The 24,016-nt window shown below is 39.2% G+C and overlaps 2 protein-coding genes across 3 annotated transcripts in view; both read left to right on the top strand.

Moving 5' to 3' along the window:
• Positions 1-3,096, top strand: part of LOC149021371 (coiled-coil protein) — a 75,011-nt gene extending 71,915 nt beyond the window's left edge. The window contains exons 22-26 of one of the 2 annotated variants that reach the window (XM_089149609.1): positions 361-433; positions 657-776; positions 869-946; positions 1,882-1,932; positions 2,082-3,096. In XM_089149609.1, coding sequence (XP_089005735.1) covers positions 361-433; positions 657-776; positions 869-946; positions 1,882-1,932; positions 2,082-2,192 — 433 coding nt within the window. In that variant the 3' untranslated portion in view covers positions 2,193-3,096. The remainder of the gene's footprint in view (positions 1-360; positions 434-656; positions 777-868; positions 947-1,881; positions 1,933-2,081) is intronic. The other variant, XM_089149610.1, reaches the window with a different exon arrangement.
• Positions 3,097-13,149: 10,053 nt separating this feature from the next.
• LOC149021370 (protein RGF1 INDUCIBLE TRANSCRIPTION FACTOR 1-like) lies at positions 13,150-14,715 on the top strand. Its single transcript, XM_089147109.1, has 4 exons — positions 13,150-13,324; positions 13,439-13,618; positions 13,715-13,930; positions 14,037-14,715. Exons 2-4 carry the CDS (start codon positions 13,445-13,447, stop codon positions 14,256-14,258), a joined length of 612 nt encoding a protein of 203 aa, XP_089003235.1. The 5' UTR covers positions 13,150-13,324; positions 13,439-13,444; the 3' UTR covers positions 14,259-14,715.
• Positions 14,716-24,016: the final 9,301 nt, after the last annotated feature.

Here is a 24,016-nt window from a genome sequence, read left to right as displayed (position 1 = left end):
TAGAGAACAATGAAAGATGCTAGGTTTGTAAACTTGGGAATCTCAAATCAGTGTTAGAGCTCCTACTGCATTCAATATAAAATCACTTTAAGAGTAAGCAAGGTGCATGACAGGAAAATTAGAAAAGAGAAAACAAACATATTATCTAAACTACTCTTGACTCATCTTGGTATTAGTGCTAGCTGGCGCTAATAGCGAGACTTACAGTCTCTAGCAACAAAACTTTTTGTTGAATTTTGATTGGTGAACTCCTGGCTTTTATGGTCTGCCATAATTCTATTTGTTTTCTTTTGTACCTATGTGATATTGTTAATTACGAATAATAAAATCGTAGTTTGGTATTATTCGATGTCTTAATAGGTATGTTGATTTGATGCTGGGAGAATTTAAGCATTATAAAACAAGGCTTACTCATGGAGGAATACACAAAGAGGTAATGCGTAATGAAATTATAACTTCATGCAAATGGTTTGTTTTTCTTATGAGGCAGGGTTAATAAAAATTTCAGGGGTTGTGCCTCTTCCGTCCACGGCCTTGCCCGTGATCTCAATTCATAAATTATTAGGTGTTAATGGTCCCTAATTTCTGGAAATTACTAGGCCTGGAATTTTTTAAAACGATATGGCTCATTATCTATAGGTTATTTCTCTCTACAGGTTCAGGACCTTCTTTTAGAATACGGACTTGAAAGTGTTGCTGAAACACTTATTGAAGGCCTGTCACGAGTAAAGAGATGTACTGATGAAGGGCGGGCTTTGATGTCATTAGACCTTCAGGTTTTCTATTACTATGTCTTCGGTGCTTGCTTTTCATCAATTTAATTATTTTGGGTAGATTTTGAATGTAAGGTGCTCCTGTTTCATTTCAGGTCTTGATCAATGGGCTACAACATTTTGTCTCGGTTAATGTGAGACCGAAGTTACAAATTGTTGAAACATTTATCAAGGTAAACCATTTCAGAAATAAATTTTAGTGGTCTTGAGAAAAAAGTTGAGCTACTTTTATATTTTGTTTTTATCTTTATTTGGCTTTACGGTCCTAAATGATGATTTGTGAATATTATTATTTGGCAATTTTGAAATGGTTTGTCATGGCCTAGCAAGTTAGAACACTGTAGTTATACTCTGATATATGCCTGGGCTTTTTCTTTTCATATTTGCAATTTCCTTCTCTGTGGTTCTTTTAGTTTCCCTTTCTTGTTGGTACGGCTGCCCTTTGTGTTTCCATAGTATGTATTACAGCTCAAAGCAATTGGTCTAATGGCTACTTGTCCATCTCTGTTTCTTTTCCTTTTATTGTTTGTGTGGCTGTATTTCCTCACCCTTTTCCTTCAATAAATTTGACCCTATTGATGTTAAAAAAATGATGAAAGTATGTCTAATATGTATACAGTTATCAGAATACTGGAAATCAATTAGTGACAATTGGAATCATTACGAAATCATGCTACCTTGCCAAATGGCAGACATGGAAAAAATGCTGTCATATATTACTAGGGCTCCTGAAATTCTTTGAGTCAGTTGGGACTTGGGTCAGTCTGGAGACAAATAGTTCGCTCAGAATAAACATAGATGTTGGGCAGGCTTAGCATTTTGAAACCACTTGATGGTATAAGAAGGGAAATCGTCCAATCAAACATTGTGGTTTGCCAGGTCCAGCATATTCACTGATGTCTGTCTTATTGCTAATCTGCTATGCATTTTTCTGTGCTTGTTTTGGGGTTGGGTGTTCTCTGATCTTGTTAAAACCTGTGGCCAGTGGCACCAGATCACACACCAAGGTGCTATAAGACTTAGAATGCCCACATATATCATTATTATTACATAGGAAACTGTTTGTTCTTGTGCTTAACTGACATCGTCCTTGCACACTATCAAACAGGCATACTACCTTCCTGAAACGGAATATGTTCACTGGGCACGTGCTCATCCGGTAAGATAATGTTTCATTCTCCTACTCTGCCTGAAAAAAAGAGAGTTTCATTCTCCTGCCAGAACACAGATGTTGAAAAAAAATTGAAAAAAAATTTAAGAATTCCAGTGCTTGGTTTATCTGACTTCTTAATATCTGTTCTCTTGAAGGAATATACTAAAATTCAAATTTCTGGATTGATCAACCTTGTTGCCACGATGAAAGGTTGGAAAAGGAAGACGAGGTTGGAGGTACTCGAAAAGATAGAATCAGGTGCATAGACTTCAGCTACTCATATGGGCCCTAGCTTTGAATATTATGTGGTTTTCCCCTTCACTCCTTGCCCTCAACAACCAAATGCGGTTAATGTAAATTGGATTATTCACTTTTTCATTGATAAATATGAATATGAAAAGGTTGTACATCCTCTGTGTCAGCTTGTTTTATTTGTTTTCCCATGAAAAGAAACATCAGCTGTAAATTTTGGAAACATAGCAATTTCCAGAATACGATTCATTATAGTAAACGTGTTGCTCTGGTTTGTGCGACCGTGCCATTTTTGTGGCCATTGTTCAATGACAAGTGTATCTGTTCCGTTGTTCATTTCTCAGTCTGAAGGCAGATTTTCACTGTATGAAGCATCTGTATGCCATATGAACACATTGGCTTTGTACAAGAATGATTTTGTTCCAAAAGTTTTGATTTTGAACTAGACACTAAGCAGATATAGTTGAGTGGAGGGGCCACTCCACATTCTCTTGACCCAAAATACTAGAAATCTGGCTTTTCTTTTATGAGTCACAAAATGTAATCATAAAAACAACCATGCTAATGGGTTTGCAGGTGTGTTAAGTTCGCATGAGCATATGACACCATCTTAATTCTAGGCATCAATATTGTATTGCCAGTATCAAGGTATATGTATCAGATGGCTGGCACTGAACAGTTTTTGTTTGGAGCAGATTTTGCTCTGTGGGCACTGGGTGTGGGCGTGTCGGCTCAAGAGCATGGGGTGTCAGGGACTTACAGGGCCTGCTGGACATGACTGTTCCAGTGCCAACGGTTGACTGGTTGGCATCGGTTCACTGTCATGATGTCTCAGCTCCTGTCGGGTGGGGCTTACATCTATTTTGCAATAGTTAAAAGAAGCCATCAGACAATCCATACTCGCAATCAATATATGTAAAATGCTGAATCAATTTAAGCGCTAGGGCTCTATCTGCACTGCAAGCAGGGCTGGAAGCAATGTATGGCATCCTTTAGGTAGCTTTTATCAATAGGGATGAAGAACATCAAGCTCTAATCTGATTGTCAGGCCGTGGTCTCCAGTTTACATGGTGCACCTAGTGTTTTGGATTGGAATTGTTCAAATTTGGTTTAGCTCATTAAGAACTTTTTGTTGGGGTTTAACACTTGTGTAATAGTCCATATTTCGAGAACAAACAATGTTTCTGCCAATTTATTAGCTAGAGGTGCTCATTATTTGGGTATTTCTAAAGTTTGGTGGATGCAGCCACCATGAGGCCTTGATCGTTTGTACTTTGTTCCTGCTGGGAGGATTTCCCCAGACTTGTTTCTTTGAATGAATATTTTTTTCTGTGTTTGGTCAAAATAAAAAATAAAAAAAATAATATATCAGTGTGGCTGCACCATGTCTCCTTAGGAGTCAGCTTCAAGAAATGGGTTCGATTTATTACTCTAACCACAACTTTATTGATAGGTCTCACCGATTCCGAAGTGTTTACAAATGTTTGGAATTCGGATCATCTCCCCGTCGGGGGAGTACTCTGTGTTGCCGCATGGCTTCCTGACCACAAAAACCAATGGGGTCCACTGGTGAAAAAGTTTTTTTTTTGTTTTTTTCAAAAAGTGTTTTTTACCGTGGGCCTCCACTGGTTTTTGTGGTCAGAAGCGTTGGGGGCACGTCGGGGTCGCAGATCCGGACTCAATTGTTTGTGCCGTCAACATTAAATTCCCTCAAAAAAATGGAACAGGCAACATCCCTTTTTTCTAATAATAGGTAGAATGGGAGTTGGATTACTAAAAACTATGATATCATCATTGAAAATGTTCAATTCATCTAAATATAGAATTGCAGGATCAATATTCTGGTAATTTTACTATAGTTGGAGTTTTGGACATTATGAAGGGAGAGGATCAACCCTGTGAGAGTTATACAAGATGTTGTTTCTTAATTGCCGTTGAAAGAAACCACAGCAGGAGTTTTGAGTTGCATGATTTATTGGAAAAGGTGCCTATGTACTCTCTTGAAAAGATAGGCTGCTGCTCGTATACGCTTAATCCGTCTGCAGTTATTTGTCTAGTATGAAGAGTGATCGTATACCATCTTTTATCAACGAATATGACATTAACCCCAAAACAATGGTAAACGTGAATGTCTGGGCAATTGGGAGAGAGATCCAAAGTATTGTACAAACCCAAGAGAGTTAATGCCGGAGAAGTTCATGAATAGCTCAATTGACTACAAGTGAGAACATTCTGAGTTCTTGCCTTCTGGAGCAGGTCGAAGAAGTTTTCTTGTAATGCAAATGCAAATGGGTCTTTTGTTATGCCAAATGGTTCTTGAGACTTCCAAACCCGTGCGAATCGTATGAAACAGGGTCAACGGATTCGGCTTAATCATCCGGTCCTTTGATAGAGAGACTTTTCGGCATTGAGACTTCCAAATCCTTTTTATGTTTCCACTCCTCATAAACACATTTTTTATGCTAGAGAGGTGTTGTGGACCTAAGAGAGGAGAAACCAAAGAGAGTTTGGTGATTCCTTCATGTGTTGTGACTCATAGAAGCTCGGATCATCGCAATAACGCTTAGAAATGTGAGTGTTCTTGAAAAACCTCTTCTCTAACCTAGCTTTGATAGTATTTATTATCAATGAATGCTAGGTTTTGGTTGTTGGAGTTGTTAGGTTGTATTGAGCTCCCTCTTGTTTCTTTTTGTGTCTCCCAACGTTTTTGAGAGTAGGTTATGCAAATCTTTGCATTCAAAACCAATTCTAACCTCTTTGAGAAACCCTCGGGTAGACACAAAGAGCCAAATTTGGGGATTTTCGTTTGAGATATAATTGGGATGTTTGGATGGTACTTTGAGGACCCTAATATTGTTAGTTTGAAGACCCCTAAGTCCCGCTTCAAATTGGTTTTGAATCGGAGACGAAATCAAAATTTTTGCTCATGATCAATCTAGCGACGGGGGGGGGGGGAGGTTGACTGGCCAATCAACTGGGCCTGTAAGCCTATGCAAACGGACCCTGTAAGCCTATGCAACTGTCCTTGTCAACCTATCCAACCAACCATATTCGAGATGTGTATTTTAGCCCTCTTTTGTCCCTCGATCGATTCCCAATTATTACTCACTTATTTTCTTATGTAACTAGGGTTATATATATGCACTAAGACCTAAGTACATGGAGATTAAGTGTCTAGATGTGTTGGTTAGGTAACCCCATGAGTACTACTACCCTTCCAGTAGGGGTATTGAAGCCGATTAACCCTTGATGTCAGTGGCTGGGTCTTGTGAGCATCAAGCAGGCCCATTGCCATCATGAGATGGTAGGGTTGCATATGTATAGAGTTTGGGCTTGTGCTACTTTCAGGGCTATGTACGATTTTCGCATGGAAGCAACGAGAGTGTTTGCCTATATATATGTGGATGAATATAGGGTTGAGAAATGGAATCCAACAGATGCTTCCCATTGAGGATCCCATTTCTAGGTGGATAAGGATATTGGACCAACAGATGCCTCCCGTTGATGAATAATATCCAAACCATATGTAGTACGAAACCATATGACCATGCATTGGGCCTAGAGTTATCCTTGACACACGCTAGTTTTCATGTCAAATGGTGATGTGAGAGAGTGGTGACCTATTCCCCAACCACGAATTGATGTGACTTGACTTAACAATCGTGGAGAACCCAATAGACATCTCTTGTTGAGGGAGAGTGATTGAGATGCGTGTCTACCATAGAGACTTCATGATTAGAGTTAAAAGCATGATTGCATATTCATTTAATTATTCATCTTGTTATTATAAATCATATATGTTTGATGTGGAAAATTATGAATGGATGCTTGATATGTAGTTGAGTTGATCTTACTGGGTTTTGTTGAACTTGTTCCTTTTATGTGTATATTCTTTTTAGATTTCACTGCAGGTTTTGAGGATCCCGTTTACTTGGAGAGTCCATCGTTGTTTGAGTACTACGAGGGACCCACGACAGAGGACACGAAGCTACATGGCGAGTCATGTGCCCATTCTAATTGTGCCTATGGAGTGCAGCCATTTTGAGATATTAGAGATAACATATGATCTAATAGTTGCCCTTGTATCTTTGTGCTTTATCTTTCTCACCCAACCGATAGATGAAGGCGCTACTTAACTTTTGAAACCTCTAAAGAAAATAGACTTCCGTTGTTAACTATTCCTCTCTTTAACTTTGATGATTAGATTTTATTAGCTTTGGTTAATGATTCAACTTTAATTCGTGGATAATTGTAATAACATTTTGATTACTTGATTAGTGCTCTTTACTTAATTTATTCTTGTCTTTTGTTTATGCTACGTCGTATGGTAGTATGTATTTGGCATTGAACCTTGGTCCTATAGTGTATTACCCCCAAGGGTATTCGGTTTTGACTGGCATCCGCTGGGTGGGGTGTGACAGTTGGAATGTGCAAAACTAACCAGAGATAATCTTGTATTTGCTACTTGAACTTCATTAAGAGGCAACCATCCGTTCTAATTTGCACATTCACAATAATTGTGGAAGTTTGGGATGATCGAGATGAAGATTCAGTGTAGCGAGGGGAACATGTGGAAGAGTTGCAATGAGTACAACTAAGACATGAGAACCCTTCTCAAGAAACCATGATTGATTCCAGACAAAGTGAAGAATCCAAACATAAGCTTATAGTGTTTTTGAATCTAAACTTAGATGTTTTGCTTGGCCAACAAAGGACATGCTGGGAATCAACTTACATATAGTTGAGCACAATCTCTAGATCAACAAAGGTTCTAGGCTCGTTATCCAAAAAAGGCGAAACTTTTCAATGGAGAAGTACCAGACGATTTAGACAGAGGTTGAGAAATTGCAAAAGAGTGGATTTATCTAGCCTATCGAGTGTTCAACTTGGTTAGCCAATATAGTTGTGGTAAAGAAGACTAATGGGAAGTGGAGGATGTGCACAAATTACACAGATCTCAACAAGATATGTCCCAAAGACTGTTATCCTCTTCCTAGAATTGATTTGCTAATCAATGCCACAACCATACCCAAGGTTTTGAGTTTCATGGATGCCTACTCTAGGTACAACTAGATTTTGATGAAGCCATAGGACGAGATTCATATAGCTTTTAGGACTAGCAGAGAAAGTGATTACTCTACATAATCATGCCTTTCGGTTTGAAAAATGTTGGAACCATGTATCAAAGGGCAGTTAACAAGATTTTCTACAAGCAAATCAAGCACAACATGGAGGTTTATGTCAACAACATATTGGTCAAAAGTGTGAGCCAAGGCATTAATGCTGATGATCTAGCAGAAATCTTCAAAGTTGTTTAAGCACACAAGATGTGCCTCAATCCCAACAAAGTGCAATTTTGGGGTCTCTTCCGTGAAGTTCTTAGGTTTCTTGGTTTTGGAAAGAGGCATAGAAGTGAAAACCAAGAAGATCAAGGCCATACTAGAGATGCAATTGCCAAAAATTGTCAAAAAAGTTTAGTCCCTCACTAAGAGAGTAGCTGCATTCAATCGCTTCATCTCTCATTCTAGAGACAAATGATTACCTTTTTTCAAAGCTCTGAAGTCTCTTAGGGCTACCAAAGGAATGTTGTGGAATGAGGACTGTCAAAAAGTGTTCGTAGAGCTCAAAGAAAAACTAAGTTTTTCACCTCTTTTCACTTGTCCAACTCCTAGAAAGGAACTCCTTTTGTACTTGACAACTTCACCCAATGTTGTAAGTTCAGTTTAATTCAAGAAGAAGGGGCCATCCAAAAGCCCATTTATGACATGATTCATGCGCTGCTTAAAGCTGAGACTAGGTACCCCAAGATAGAAAAGCAGGCCTTAGCACTAATGGTGTCGATAAGGAAACTTAGACCATATTTCCAATTTCATCCTATGATGGTTCTAACCAATGCACCCTTGAAAAAGGTTTTGCACCATCCAAACCTAGTTGGGAGATTGGTGTCCTGGGCGATTGAGCTACACTAACACCAAATCGACTTCAAGCCAAGAACTACAATGCTTTAGCATATTTCCTAGTAGAGTCTTCGGCTGGATGGGGGTTGGAACAAGAAAAAGCGAAAGAGGTTTGGGCGCTATTCATGGACGGAGCAAGTGCCGCAGCTTGGAAGTGGTGTCAGTGTAGTATTGCAAAGTCTCGGTGGTTTTATCATCAACCATGCCCTACGCTTCACTTTCCTGGCAACTATAATGTATTTGAGTACGAAGCCTTAGTGGCAGAGCTATGTTTGGCAAAATCACTTTGTGTAAAGCATGTGGAGATATACAATGATCCACAACTTGTGGTGTATTAGGTGGAAGGGTCGTATGAGGTGAAAGAAGAAAGAATGTCTCAACACTTGACTAAAGTTAAGGAGTTGGGGACTTACTTTCAAAGCTTCACTGCCACCCAAATTCAAAGAGAAGATAATGAGAAAGTTGATATTGAGGCGTTAATTGTTGGATTTTGTTTTAAAAAATATATAATATAATATAATATACTATTTAGATAAGTTTCAAAAAATCATTAAAACTCTATCTCCCTAGTTTTGTTTTAGGACTCTTGTTTCTATAGGACTCTTCTGGATGTATATTAGGTGATTTAGATTACCATATGCGTTTAGTCCCACATCGGATGGGCGATGTTATATGATTATATTCGTATATAGCTCCTGTGGGGTGTATCTGGTGGAGGCTATGTGTGGATCCGCGTTGCGGTGGCCAGTCGGGCGTGGTTGCGGTGTGGTCCGTGCCCTGTCACCGCCATGGGGCACCTTAATATTATATAAATAATTTGTTGTCTATGTGGGCGTGGGTCGGGTCATGGATCTAACCCGGCTTTGGGTTTGGGGAGGGTGATCGATCATCCCACACTCTCTCGGATGACCTTACGTACATATGCCGCCCAGGTGTCCATCGGTTAGTAATGAGTTAGCTCCAGAGGCCATTCCTTTTTTGGTGAAAAATTTTGAAAATCTAGTGTTAGAAAATTCCTTCTTTTGTTTTCTTCATTCGGTGTGCATTACCTTCGGATCTCCTTTGCAAGTAGACTCCGTTGGAGTTCGCGGATCTAAGAGTTGTTGTATCTTGGAGGTAAGACGTCAAGGTCAAACCCGGCATAGGGGCGTTCAAATACCTTAAGGAAAGTAGTTCGGCACCTCACTCACCCCGTGAGTTCGTACTACATTCGGGTAGTGTTCGACATAAGATATTTTATATATTTGTTTCTTCTTGATTCGTAATTGGTCGTTGTGTGTGGCCTCTGGTCTCTTGGTTCTAACGTTAATATATCAAGGAACCCTCCATGAGCCAAGTGTTGATGAATGGGAATTGATGGATATCGACGAGCTGGAGCCGTCGTGGATGGGTACCTTAGTTTCCTACCTCAAAGACGACCACCTACCCGAAGAGAAAAGGACTATCAGGGGACGGTAGCTAAGTTCATCCTGGTGGAAGGAGAACTATAAAAAAGATCAGTTGAGGGATCCCTATGCTTTTGGCTGAGGTGTGTGAAGGAATATGTTAATGTTAAATGGCGTACAAAATCCTAAGGCAATGAATTTATTGGCCAACCACGGTGAAAGATGCAAAAGACTACGTACAAAGCTATGAGCAGTGCTAAGTACACTCTTATATCCAAAGAACTCCTCTCGTCCCTCTGACTTCCATTTCTAGCCCTACTTGTTTTGCTAGATAGGGAATGGATATCTTGGGTCCCTTCCTTCCAGCATTCCCTGGACAAAAAATTCTTGATAGTGGCAATAGATTACTTCACCAAATGGGTGCAAGTAGAGTCGGTGGCACCTATCACTAAGAAACAGATGGAGAAGTTCACATTAAAAAAAGTTGTATATAGGTTTGGACTTCCCAAAATTCTTTTGATCGATAATGGCAAACAATTCGACAACCCAATCTTCAAGAATTTCTACAAGAAGTATCACATTGACTTCCGCAGAACATCAGTCTCTTATCCAGTAGTGTAATGGCCGGTCAAGTTGAGGTCACCAACAAGATGTTATTTGGCGGAATAAAGCTATGTCCGGATGAGTGTAATTGGCAGTGGGTCCAGGAGTTACATCACGTTCTATGGGCATACATAACAACTGCAAGAATTGAAAGAGGGAAGTAATTTGAAAATTCTAACATAAAGGAAGAAGCTTCAATTATCTGTTGGAGAGCTCTCTAAACTTTGAAATTATTGACACAGTAAAGAGGGTGAATGAAGGAAGACAGAGGCTTTATAGCCACATAAATTTTGAATGAATGGTCCATATTGATTTTGATCAATGGACTACGGAAGCGATGTTTACATTTGTAACCGTGTAATGATGGCTTGTGAATGTGGCAGTGTAGGGAGCGCCTCAAGCGGCACGCATATCCTTTCAACGACTACAAAAAAGTCTTGTCTATTAATGAACCGTTTTGAGGAAGCACTTTGATTCATCAAAGTTTCAATAATAGACTAGAGCAAAAGACATTAGGAAAAGTCATTATTTGGCCCTGACACGTGGAATGTAGAACCGAAGACTAGGGGGCTTATGTTATGCCAAATAATTTTTGAGACTTTCAAACTTGTGCGAACCTATGAAGCAGGGTTAACGGATTCTCGGCTTAGTAATCTGGTCCTTTGATAGGCGGACTTGTCGGTTATTGCTAGAACATGGCTCTTCTTGGAACATGGTTACCAGATTATCATTTGGCGGAAGACACTTGCCAAAACAGCTACTTGATGGACTTCTCGACCTTTAGTTGTTCTTGGCGGCATATATTAGTAATTTAGTTCCCACACCATAGTAACAAGCTACCTTTCCAAAAAAAAAATTAAAAAAAAATGATACGTGTGCCAATACATCAAATTCAACATTTAATGCAACATAGTGATCCCTCTAGGTATTGCTTCATGCTGGCTTGTCGAGAGATCAGGACTAGACATGTCACATCTAATGTCACCTTTTACAGAGATAAGTACGGACCTTGTCAACCATACCCAAAAGAAGTTCTCTTTGGCATCCTACGGCTAGCATCAGTCGCTTCCATGACCTTCTCCAACTATAAAACGGTTAGACTTTCGTTTGGTAAAACATAATTAACTCCTGCACCTATCCAAGAGCCTCATCTCTTCGGGCATTTACTTCTCCCTAAGATGAACTATGTTCTCTGGAATCTAACTCTACCATCAGAGGCAATTTTCCCATCCATTGAGACGGCCCGCTCTCATGATCAGTTTCTTCTCTTTTAGATCCCTGGTTTGACACGCTTCTTAGCTAAACTGGAAGATAAAGATTTTGGACCAACACTTTCAATGACAATAAAATAAAGATAAATGAAGAAGGAAGATATAGAGACGGATGAGGATGTAGGTCTTGTTATTCACAAGAAAGCTCCTCTTGCCTTGTGCCAATTAAGTGTATGACAGATGACCCTTGAGAGGAAAGGGATCCTCCCATTTGCATTGTTTTATGCAACAAGCATTTCCCTTCCTTGTCTTTCCTTAGTCTCCTTGGCTCCTTAACCACGTAGTTGAAGCAAAGCATACGTGGAATGAGCCCCTAAAAGCTCCCTTCCTTCCTTGCCTTACTCCTCTGAAGTAACGTGTTGACTTCCATGTATCCCCATTTAAGGCACGTATGGAATCTTCTTGACCCCTCCCCATAAAGTGTACTATGTAAACGTAAGGAAAAAACCTTCCCCATTCTCTTGCGCTCACGGTCACCAAATCTCTTTAGTTTCTTAAGTTATAATCCTACCTTAAAAAATAAAAAAATAAAAAAAGGAAAAAAAGGAAAAAAAGGAAAAAAAGAAAAAGAAAAATTAAGTAAGGATCATATTCAAGATCCTCTACTCTCAAGGAAATGCGTGTATATGGGATTAACAAAACCTTCTAATGTGCGTCCACATGTTGTTACACCACAGATGATTCTTTTTTTGGGTATATGAGGTTCATCTGAGCCAGCTTGCATGCACTTCGATTATATCCTTCGGGAGAGTTTTGTCATCTACAATGGTCAAACTCATGACCTCTCCACTAAGAAGTATGAATCTTATCACTCTACCAACCTCTGTATTGACCATCATAGAGGATCCAAAATGCTAGGAAGATATATGAATAAAAATTAATACATATTCATGTTCCCCATTAAAAATGTGGGATCAGATTTTCAAATGAAAACAAATTTTGCTCACCTGAATAACTCCTCCTTGAATTCTGTTTCTGTGTTCAAGGGTGTTCAAAAATGATTCTTTATGAGAACCAACCAGAATGGATAATTAAGATTAAACCCATCATCTTAGGCCACTTTTAAATGGGATGTGGTCCCAACTTTAGATATCAGCATTACCCACATCGAATATGGCTCATGGGTTTATATTTATTGATATTAGTATACACATTTTACCAATTTTTTTTTTAATTATGAGAAACAAAAAATAATATTATTAGATTGGTTTTTTAATATATATTTCTTATGGCTCACATAGTCCATATGTTCAGCTTAACCCATCTGTTAAATTTTATTTGTTTAATATTAATATAATATCGATGAATCCGACAATGACATGCTACCCTGAAATTACGTATTGCATTATATGTGTCGTGACAAAGCTTACGTCAGCAGAACCCTCGAACGTAATAAACGAAAACTTGCGAGGAGATTTAGGTAATTCAACTCGTCTATTTCTCTTCACATCCAAGGCTAACACAGCTGGCAGCCACGTGTGCGACATTGTACAAGTGGCAGCCACGTGGAAAGAGGATTAGTTGCTTCGTCACTTACGGGTTACAGCTTTCCCTAGCTACGAAGAGACGCAAAGAAGCAGCGTAAGCGCCAAAACTAGACACCTTTACCTTTTCCCATCCAACGGATGGTAACCCAGTTGAGCCACCAGGATTGATATGGATCGTCCGATCGATATGGTGAGGCTCATCGAGGAGATGTGTTTATTTACGCATCGTCTCCCGAACGAGGCGTTTCTTTGTTGTTAAACTATAAGTTGCAGGTTGTTTATGCATCTTCTTCAACCTCGTCCGTTTCTCTCTGTTTTTGTTTCTGGTTCTGCCCTATTCATGTATTGCTTTGATTTGATGTGCCCACCATTGTGAAATCACCCTCTGCTCTGCATTCCTCGGTTGAGCGCCCACTACAGAGAGACCTGTTGCCATTGTAAAGGTAATGTATATGTAAGATTTGGTGGTGGTAGTGGATGGAAAATGTAATAAATGAAGAAAATTTCAGTGGGTAATTTTGTCCAACTCATGGGTTGTGGTTTTGTTTGGGTTTCAGGAGTCAATGCCGGTGCCGCCGTGGCTTGAACCGCTTCTTTCCACGGCTTTCTTCGGCATCTGCCGCACACACCGTGACGCCGCCCGGAATGAATGCAATATGTATTGTCTCGATTGCAATGGCGATGCATTCTGCTTCTATTGCTGTTCGTCCCGTCACAAGGATCATCGCGTGATACAAGTGGGCTTCAAGAATTTGATTTTATTTGATTGGAGAAGAAGAAGAGGAAAAAGAAAATGATGATGACTGATGGGTATGTAATGTTTATCTGTGCAGATAAGGCGTTCATCGTATCATGATGTAGTGAGGGTGTCCGAAATGCAGAAATTTCTTGACATTAGTGGAGTGCAGACCTACGTGATCAACAGTGCCAGAGTAATGTTTCTCAACGAGAGGCCTCAACCCAAGATTGTTAAAGGAGGTTCACACATCTGTGAGATTTGTGGGAGAAGTCTCTTGGACCCATTTCGTTTCTGTTCGTTGGGTTGTAAGGTCAGTTAAAAACTTCTCTGTTTTTATTATTTCCTTTGCTCTGTTTTTTTCCTCTGAAATCTGATTGATCACCATTACTGACATCCATTGTTGGTAACTTGATTAGCTTGTTGGAGTAAGGAGAAATGGGAATGCAAGATTCAGCTTAGACAGCAACAATGAAGAGGAAAGGAGAGGAGAAGAAGGGATATCAAGAAGATCAATGGAAGAAGCAGGTAGCCCACATGACATATACCCTTCCACACCTTCTCCTCCTACTACCAATCTGCCTGTCAATGGTTCAAGGAGAAGAAAGGGCATTCCACACAGAGCACCCTTTTGGTCTTAACAGTTAAAGAGTGAATCGATTCTAGAAGGAAAGACATTCATTCCTGCAAATCAAGATCAAAGAAGAATTCTTACTACACTCATTTGAGTTTGACTCTATGGTGGTGGTTGTGGAATTGGGATGTAAGAACAAAGCAGAGGAGCAATAATGGAGGAGAGGGTTAGTAGTTTCAGGGAAAGGTTGGAAGAGGTGTAGATGATTGAATTGATTAATGGGTAAATTGGAAAGCAAAGTCATTGTGGAAGTCTACTAAAATTGTTGGGATTAGGCCCACAAACCACATGCCCCAGTTTATATTTAAAGGATCAACAGCTCTTACTTTCTTTTCTTTATCTGTATCAAAAATAAATAATAATAATAATGGGAATCACTGCCATGGCTTGGCTTGCAGCACTATCATACACCACAGGGGTATAATAGTATTTTACTTTTTATAACAGAAGTGGAATTTTCGTCAATGGTGGGCCTTTGTTTCAACTTTCACTACCATGAAATATTTGTGATTTGTCTTTGGACGTAATTTATTCGTTGGTGTGCGTGCTTCTGTGTGTAGCTTCTACTTTGGGTGCTGCGTAATTAATGTGCAATATCTACAAGTCTACTGTCTAAATTAAAATTTCAATTATCCGTTTTGTAAAAAGATGAAAATATATTTATACAAAATGAACGGTCAAGATCAAAATAAAATTTTGATTACTAAAGCAGAACACCTCTATGTCACTGTGTGAGCATGTTTGAGAGAGAGAAATTTCAATTATGTTTTTCGATTCCTGACCCAAGAAACAAAGCTTTCGATTCACCCTAGCATCCATCCTAGAGGTGAAAAAGATGTTAGCATTTTAGGTAAATTAACAGAGGTACAGTTATTTTATTTTTTATTATAGGATGAAAATGCCCTCACTTACCTTTAGCAAGAAAAAAAAAAAAAATGGAATCACTATGTTGATGCAGTTCTTAACACCAACACTACTTACTTGGGGACCAAGATCTAAACTTTGGTCAAGTCAAGTATAATCCAGCCCTCATTGAGTCAAGTCGAAATAGATTGGCCTTTTTCTAGTTCTTGATTGGCACCATTCCTGTTCTTGACACGTTCTTCATTATTGTCTCTAGTCCTAATAGGCCCTAGGGCGGGTCAGGGCCACTAAGGCTTAACTTGCACAGTTGCATCCCCTAAGTATACCTGTAATTTGCGTTACTGGAAGACCTAACTCCAATGATAGCCCATAGATGACAAATTCTTATTGATTTTGACTTTGAGTAGACTTATAAGTAGACATGAATGTTGTATACATAAATATAAATTAAGTCAACCCTTACAAACTGTTTGAAGAGGAGATGATTGTATAAAATGTTCTCCACCCTCCACCCCCCCCCCCCCCCCCCCAAAAAAAAAAAAAAACCATAATTTAACTCTAGTAGATTCTTATGCCATTTGTGTGGATGAGAACTTCTCCGATAAGGAATTATGCCAAACTCAAATTAAATAAATCTAAGATTAACACAAGCCCACAACCTAACATGATGATGGATCGACATCAAGCCCAAATCCTTGGTCTGAGTCTTAGGAAACAAATATAGTTCATTACAGGCTCTACTAGGCCCAACACCAAATTGGATCTTACCTAAGGCCCATAGGCTTCAGGAAAAAGAATCCAAAGGTTCACTGAAATTCAAAAGTGGCACTTCAGTAAGGCATCTATACTGTTTAATTGGGGTGTAAAAGGATCGGATGCAGATCAAGTAATACTAATATCATATCCGCATCCTATTATATTCAGACAGATTCAGATAATAGTCAGATATTTATTCTTTTTAAAAGTAGATTTTTCTAAATGGATATGATACAAATTAAATACAAGTTTACCACTACTACTTCACATCTTTACCATTTTATTTGGAGCAAATTGCACTGGCACCCCAAAATAGAGACTGTAAAGCACTGACACCCCATTTTATATTTAAAAAACACAAACACCCAATTCATTAAACACCGGTCCATTCCGTAGTAAACCATTAACCCCGCTTGCTTTTTTATTCCAAAATACCCTTACCACCCTTAAACCCTAACCCCAATTTGTTCTCTCCATCCCGGGCTCTCCCCGCTTCCCGTCTCCCCTTCCTCCGGCGCGGACGGATGTCTCCGTTGTCGATTTGTGGTTGCGGTTCGTCGTCGTGGTTGAGGAGGCGGCGGCCTCTCTCGCGTCCACGGGATCTCGCGCGCCCGGGAGGTCTTGCTTTGCCGCGCTGTGTTTTGCAATTTGCTGCTTCGTTCTGCGGGGTCCCCGCGCCCCGTGCTCTTCTGCTTGCTTTTATTCTTGTGGCCCCGCCGCCCCCCCTTCCCTTCCTGGGCTCCGCCCACCTGCTGGCCTGCATTGTTCTTTCTCTTCTCATTCCTTCGGTTTGTTGGTTCTTTCTTCTTAGATTCCATGCGTGCGGTTCCTTTCTTTCTCTTCTCTGAATCTCTTTGCACTAGCTTAATTTTGGTGTCTTTGATTCATCGGTGGCGAGTCTTACTATCATACAGCGAGGCTGCTGCTGCTGCTACCCACACGGGGATCGGCCCTGGCGCGCTCATCATCGGCATGCGGCCTCCTCTTCCGTTCGTCGAGGCGCTTTTCGTTCGGTTTCCGAGAGAGGAAAACACTATTATGAGAGTCTACCTAGCTTCTAAATTGGCCTGGTTGAAGATTGAGAATGTAGTTGTTTGAAGTAGGAAGATCGGAGAGATTGAGGGAATGACAGGGGTTTTATAAGCAAAGAGGGAGAGTGGTATTATGCTGAGATGGTGGATACGCTAGGCGGAGGTGTCAAAGCTAACGAGAATTAACAAAGAAGAACTTCATTCGGTTCGTTTCGGACCGGGCCGGAGCGGTGATGAGAGGACAAATTGGGGTTAGGGTTTTAGGGTTGGTGGGTATTTTTGGAATAAAAAACACTGTGGGTTAATGGTTTTACTACGGATGGCCGTGTGTTTAATGATGGGGTGTTTGTGTTTTTACATAAATGGGGTATCGTTGCTCTTCTTTTTGGGGTGCCAGTGCAATTTGCTCTTTTATTTGTGATGACTAGGTTTGAAATTTAAGAATTTAGCAACTTTTTTATTTATTTTAATTGAAAATCTAGAAAAAAAAATTCACATATCTTAAAATGAAAATTTTATAAAAATAAGATAATAAATCCAAATAAGTAACTTAATCGGCTAATTTTATCAGACGAATAATAATCTATTGGAAAGGGGTATCACCATATCAGCATCCCATTAATAATTGGACAGATTCGAATACCCCTAAATGAATACTGGTGCAAATTCAAGAGTAGATTTTAGTTATTCATTTACATCCCTACTATTTAACCAAAACTAATCAAGACAATATATAGATTTTAACCCGGTTCACACACAGATGCTTGTGTTATGTTCGTAAGCAATGTTGAGATCAGTTTCAATACATCAAAAGCACTTAAAAACAAGAAGAGTTAGTAACAGCCAAAGTAAAACCTTCACCATCTATCACACATCTCAAAAAACAGATCATGATCATTGTAAATGTGAGTATGAGAGAATGGCATTTTACGTATGGTTAGAATCCACTCTTCCCCTAGATTGCATCTCCTCCTTTAGCCTCAGCCTTGCACTAGCATTGTAAAATGCAAGTGTGAGAGAATAGGAACTCAAAATAGGGTTTTAAACTGTAAAAACCCGATTCTGCCCCCAACTGGGTAGGAGGCGATCGACCGGCCCTGGTTGAGGGATCAACCAAGGTCTAATTCCGGTGATTCTTGGCTTGAAAGAAAGGTCTTTCGATGATCTAAGTTTTGGGTGAAATTACCTCGTCATTTGGATTTTCCATCATCGATTTACGAACGTGCCAATATCACTTTTTAAATCTTTCATGACTAACCTTCTCACTCTCCTTTTAAATTCTAGCAGAGGTGTCGAGTCATCACAAGGTTCATCCACTTGCATTGGGGTCCACTTCCGAACCTTTGGACTTGAGGCCCACAATTGTCGTTGACTCGAGATTTGAGTTCATGGTCTTGTAACCATGGGTTAAAGAGTTAGAGATCCGGGGATTTGACATCTTCAACCCAAGCCTCTCAAAACCCAATACTCTCCAATCACATGGACTTAGTTCCATCTCCACAACCGTTTGGCGCAACTTCCAATCCCTCTTCAATCCAAGCCTCTCAAAACCCAATACCCTCCAATCAAATGGACTTAGTTCCATCTACTCACCCATACCCATCTAGCCCACAACAGTACTCACCACTGTCTTCTACCTCTCACTCACCCATCTCTTCCCCAACCATTTCAAAAAAGAGGCGTAATAGTGAGATGGAAACCGAGTACTTGAAGAACATTTATGAGCAAAGTGAGGAGCAGTTACTATTGCAAAAAGCCGTGGTGTATGGTGGAGACAATCACCATGGTTTACAATGATTATTCAAAGTTGGAAATGTAGAGGATTGGTGGGTTCTTCAATAGTTCAAGTGCTTTCAAAACTTACCAAACATAGGAGTCAAGATATCCTGTTTTTGATGGAAACAAAAGCTAAAAGCAGGAGATTTGAGAAAGTGAGACAAAAATTAGACATGGATTTTTGTTTTTCAGTGGATGCAGTGGGAAATGCAGGAGGTTTGGCAATTTTTTGGAGAAAAAAATCCAAATACTTGTTTGGGAAGCTTCGTTGAGATTGATTGATTGTTGGGTAACATTGCTAAAAGGTAAGAGTTTCTTTATCACCTTTGTCTATGGTGATCCTTCTAAACAGCTTAGACAAAAAGTTTGGAGCTCTCTACTTGAGTTAAGTGCAGAGAGAACAGAGAGCTGGTTATGCACAGGAGATTTTAATTCTTTTTTAGCATGACATGAAAAGAGTGGGGGTTCATGTAGAGGATCCAAAAATATGGTTGATGGTTGTAATCTAATTGATCTAGGATCCCATGGAGCACATTACACTTTGAGCAATAAGAAATTGGGGAATGAAAATATATCGATCAAGTTGGATAGAGCTATGGCTAACCGAGAATGGTTATTGAAGTTCCCTGAATCAGCAGTATTTGTGGAAGTAGCTATAGCGTCAGATCATGCCCCACTTACCAGTGATACAGATAGAAGAGTATCATCAAAACGGAAGAGACCCTTCAGATTCAAAGCTATGTGGCTTCGTAATCCATCCTATGAAGCAGTTATTCAGCAAGCTTGGAACCGAAATGGAGAAGAAAATGAGCCATTAGTTCTATTCAAAAAATTAAGTTGGTGCCAAGAAGACCTGCAAAAGTGGAACAAGGTATGCTTTGGGCATTTACAAACTAAAATTTAGAATTTGGAAAAGCAATTGGCTCAGCTTCAAAACCAAAAAACTGAAAATGATACCCAAGCTGTGGAGAATAAGATGTCAAAAGAACTTGAAGAGTTCTTGAAGTGTGAAGAAACTTTCTGGAAACAAAAATCTAGAATTGATTGGCTAAATGAAGGGGAAAGTAATACATATTTCTTTCATGCAAGAACTGTGACAAGAAGAAGATCCAACAGGGTTCTCAAACTTAAGCAAGGAAATGGAACATGGTGCCCTTCAGAGGAGGAGGTTTATGATTTGTTTGAATATTATTAGTTAGACCTTTTCACATTGATGGAGGTGGAGGACCAACATATTTAAACTACCCTTCAAGGGATCCTAGCAATAGGTCACTGAGGAACAAAATCTACATATTATCTCACCACCATTGGAGGAGGAAATCAAGAGAGCACTGTTTGAAATGGGATATCTTAAAAGCCCAGGTGTAGGTGGTTTCCCCCTTGTTTTTTCAAAAATTTTGGGACTTAACACATGAGGAATTGTGCAAGTTTGTATCAAATTTCTTTTCAATAGATTTCTTCCCACAAGGAAGCAATGATACTCAAGTATGCTTGATACCAAATAAAGATAATCCTGAGGGGGTTGAGGACTTTTGCCATCAGTCTATGCTCAGTGGCAGTTAAGGTTGCAATTGAAGTGCTAGTGACAATATTATATCTAGTGCTTCTGGATATCATTCCAACATCACAGTCAGCTTTTGTAAATGAGAGATTGATTTCAAATAATATCTACAAAGCTCATGAGGCATTTCATTACCTCAAAGGGAGAAAGAAAGGGAAAAATCTTTGTTGGCACTAAAGTTAGACATGAAGAGAGCATATGACAGAGTGGAGTTTGTGGATGCCATTATTACAAAGTTGAATTTCGGAGTCAAGTTTAGATACATGGTGCTAAACACATGGTCATTTGTGAAGTATTCCTTTTTTTGAGAATGAAGGGGAAATATTTGAGATCATTTCAGAGAGAGGCCTGAGACAAGGTGACTCATTATCCCCAGCTCTTTTTGTGATATGCTCCCAATGCATCATCAATCTCATTAATCAAAAGGAACTTACACAAGAAATCAAAGGGATTAAATTTTGGGGAAGAACATCATCTATTTTCAACCTTTTGTTTGTTGATGACTGCATCTTTTTTCGGAGGTAAATTGTACAGTGCTCACACATTAAAAGATTGGAAGTGTATTGCAAACACACATAAATAACATGTATAATGATTAATTAATGGTAATATATCTAACATGTGACATGGGTCATGGAATATATAACATATATATTAATTAATTGGGTCAAGGGTAATGGGCCTTGACTTGGTAAACCCATTATTGGATTGCTGTAGAGACGTGACTATTCAGATAGATAGTCACAACACTTAATTAATTAATTAATATTAACACATCTGTGACTTGTGACTTGGGTAATGGGTAATGTGCCTTGACTTGGTAAACCCATTACTGGATTGTCTCTTGTAGAGAGGTGACTATACAGATAGTCACAAGACACACCTCTCTATATACCCTACCCATGGACGATAGAGGGGTGTCCATACAAGTAGAGGAGTCTGTTGTTATATACCAATAAGTGTCTTTGTTCGTTTTGCTTTCTTCCTTCCTGTATTGTATACTACTTTTGCATTAATCTCTTTTGCAAGTAGTATTTATACAAGCTTTAAGATCTAAGAAGTTGTTGTATTTTGGAGTTGAAGACACCAAGATCAACCTGTCCTACACTTAAGGAGAGGTACTTTCTATATGCCTCAACTCACCACATTCATGATATTGTTGCTGTGTCTGCAAGTAAATGTTTTGACTCAAGAATATCTTAATATTTCTACTTCTTTCTTCCATTTTGATATTGCTCTGGGTCTATCTTATACGGTGGTTTCTGATTCTAAAAAAATCTTGCAAGCTGAAAGCAACATTCCAGAGTTTGCTCTATGTTAAGCTTACGAGATAGTCTTTTGATATAAGACATAATTGTAGAACTGATCGTAAGAATTTTAACATTTGAATTGTAACATAGTTGGTAGGTTTTAGTATTTCTTCAGTTTTTCATTGAGTGGTATTTTACTCTATTTGGTATTTGGTTTGTATATCATACATGACCCAATGTGCAATTTGTACAACTTTTTGTCAAGGAGTTTGACTAATATGGTTACAAATGTCGGTAATCATGGGAGTCCAATTAAAAGGAAACCAAAGTTTGAAAGCCCAACTAATTGAGTGAAAACATATATTAAAATATCTTCAGGTTCCTCCATAGGCATAAATTTCTTTTTGATCTATTTTCATCTTAATCAGTCAAAATTGTTACAAACAAAGGTGAAGAGGATCTGAACTAGGCATGTTCTACCTTTCCTCTATATAATATTGTCAAAATTCAAAGTCTGTGATTGCTTAAAGTCAACGTACAAAACCAATAATGAACCCCGTCCTCCGGCAATGGAATAAATTAAGGAGCCATGCATGCGGTGAATCATAAGATTTATTTGTTTATCTTTTTTTCCTTGTGAGTGTTTCCATGGGAGCTCTGAAACCCAAGAGAATAATGAGGATTGGGGAAGGAATTCACGTGTAAAGTTGATGGCATCAATTACAATGGCGTCGCGTAGTCTAATCTGGTTGGTAAACCAATCCCAACCCACCTCGATTTTATTTGTAAGAAGGTCGACTTTAGGGGATTTGGAGTTACTAGATCTTCAAACTAGTATTTATTCTCCCATCCCCACGAGGGTATCCTATGCACACGTTGTCTTCATGGAGTTCCTGATAGCGATGGAGATAAGAGAGTAGATAAAGAGATCAGAGAAATGGAGGAGATCAGTTGTTGGTGATGGTGATGTTGATGTTGATGTTGATGTTGATGCTTTGTACACAGATTTCATCCACTCTCTTTAATGGCGTAAAACCTACGTAAGTGTTAAAGAGATACAGCCCACTCCGTCACATACCCAAACTGGTAATGTTTCATTTCAAACATAAAGACCAACTCAGATAGAAGAAGATGAAGAAGACGACGACCCAGAGGTTGAAATTTACCTAATTTCCACTGTTCTCTCTCTCTCTCTCTCTCTCTCTGTTATAACTTGTCACACACGCATCTGAAGATTTCCACATTCAGCGCCTTCATATAGAGCTAGCTAGCACGTATACACAACACTTCTAGAGAGTCCTCTGCCCTTTTCCTCTTCTTCTCTTGAATTGGTGTTTTAATTGGTACTCTCTTTGGTGTTTGAGTAAATCATGTCCACTGATCTTCAATCTCCACCTGGTTTACCGGTGATTCGGCTGAGGCCGGACGATGAGGATGTTCAAACACGACAACCCTCGACGGAGGAGGAGGAGGAGCAACAAGAGAATAACAAGGAAAGAATTCAGGATCAGGTGAACCAGACTGAATATGTCAGTGACGATGATGATGAAGAAGATGAATGCCAAACTCCCAAGTCAAATGACCACAAGATACCCATGATAGTGATCTGCCCACCTGCGCCCAGGAAGCGAAGACCAGAGATCTTGTGCAAGAGGAAGATATCTGATGATTTGCAATTCTTCGAAATCACTGGTCGTCACGAAATTCAATCTTTCTTCAGTTCCTGCTTTGATAACAAGAAGCGTGCCGTTAACTGGTCCACTTCCAACTCATTTACTAAGAAATCTTGAACTCTGGGTTATCGCTGATGAACCACCCACCTTCGTACTGTAATTCCCAAATCGGGATCTAAATTTCTCTTATTTCATGTCAACATGTAAAGATTAATGTATTACTTTCATCTGAAATTGCCATAATTTTGGCTGAAGCAGTATTTTATTTTATACAAGGTGTTCTTTTTTTCTTCCCAGTGTATGACTCTTTTTTCTATTTAATTATATAATTCTAGTCTTGTGAAGAGGAATTGATGGATGGATAAAAGGAGATTAGGGCTTTGATTATGCTTTGCTCATAGGAAGTTCGAGAGATGCTCATCAAACCCAGAAAATAATTTGAAAAGGTTATATATCCTATTCTCTTTTAAGCCCTCTTTCTCATTTGTGGCTTTCTATCCTAATTAAGCTGAATTTAATTGCTAATTAAATCAATCAGGTAATAACTGATCGAATTGTTGCAGAGAATTTGAAAAGGTGATCCTCTCTCTTAAGCCCCTCTTCCTCATCTGTGGCCTTCTATACTATTTAAGCTGAATTTAATTGCTAATTAAATCAATCAGGTAATAACAGCTATCAGCAGCAAAAAAAATATATTTCCTGTTCAAAAATGGATTTGCTCTCAGACTGATTCAAATTCTCAGAAACAGATATCAGTAGGGACTCGTATATAGATTGTGGATTCCATATACATCCCTCTCTCCAAGTCTTCAGAGATTTTGGGACAACAAAATCACAAAAACCTGAAAAGGTAC

This window comes from Hakea prostrata, chromosome 3 (assembly GCF_041222555.1).
Source record: "Hakea prostrata isolate BN-2017 chromosome 3, UWA_Hpros_2, whole genome shotgun sequence".
Taxonomy (NCBI): Eukaryota; Viridiplantae; Streptophyta; class Magnoliopsida; order Proteales; family Proteaceae; genus Hakea; species Hakea prostrata.
Note: the sequence above shows the minus strand (reverse complement) of the source record. Positions and strands in the feature narration are given on the sequence as shown.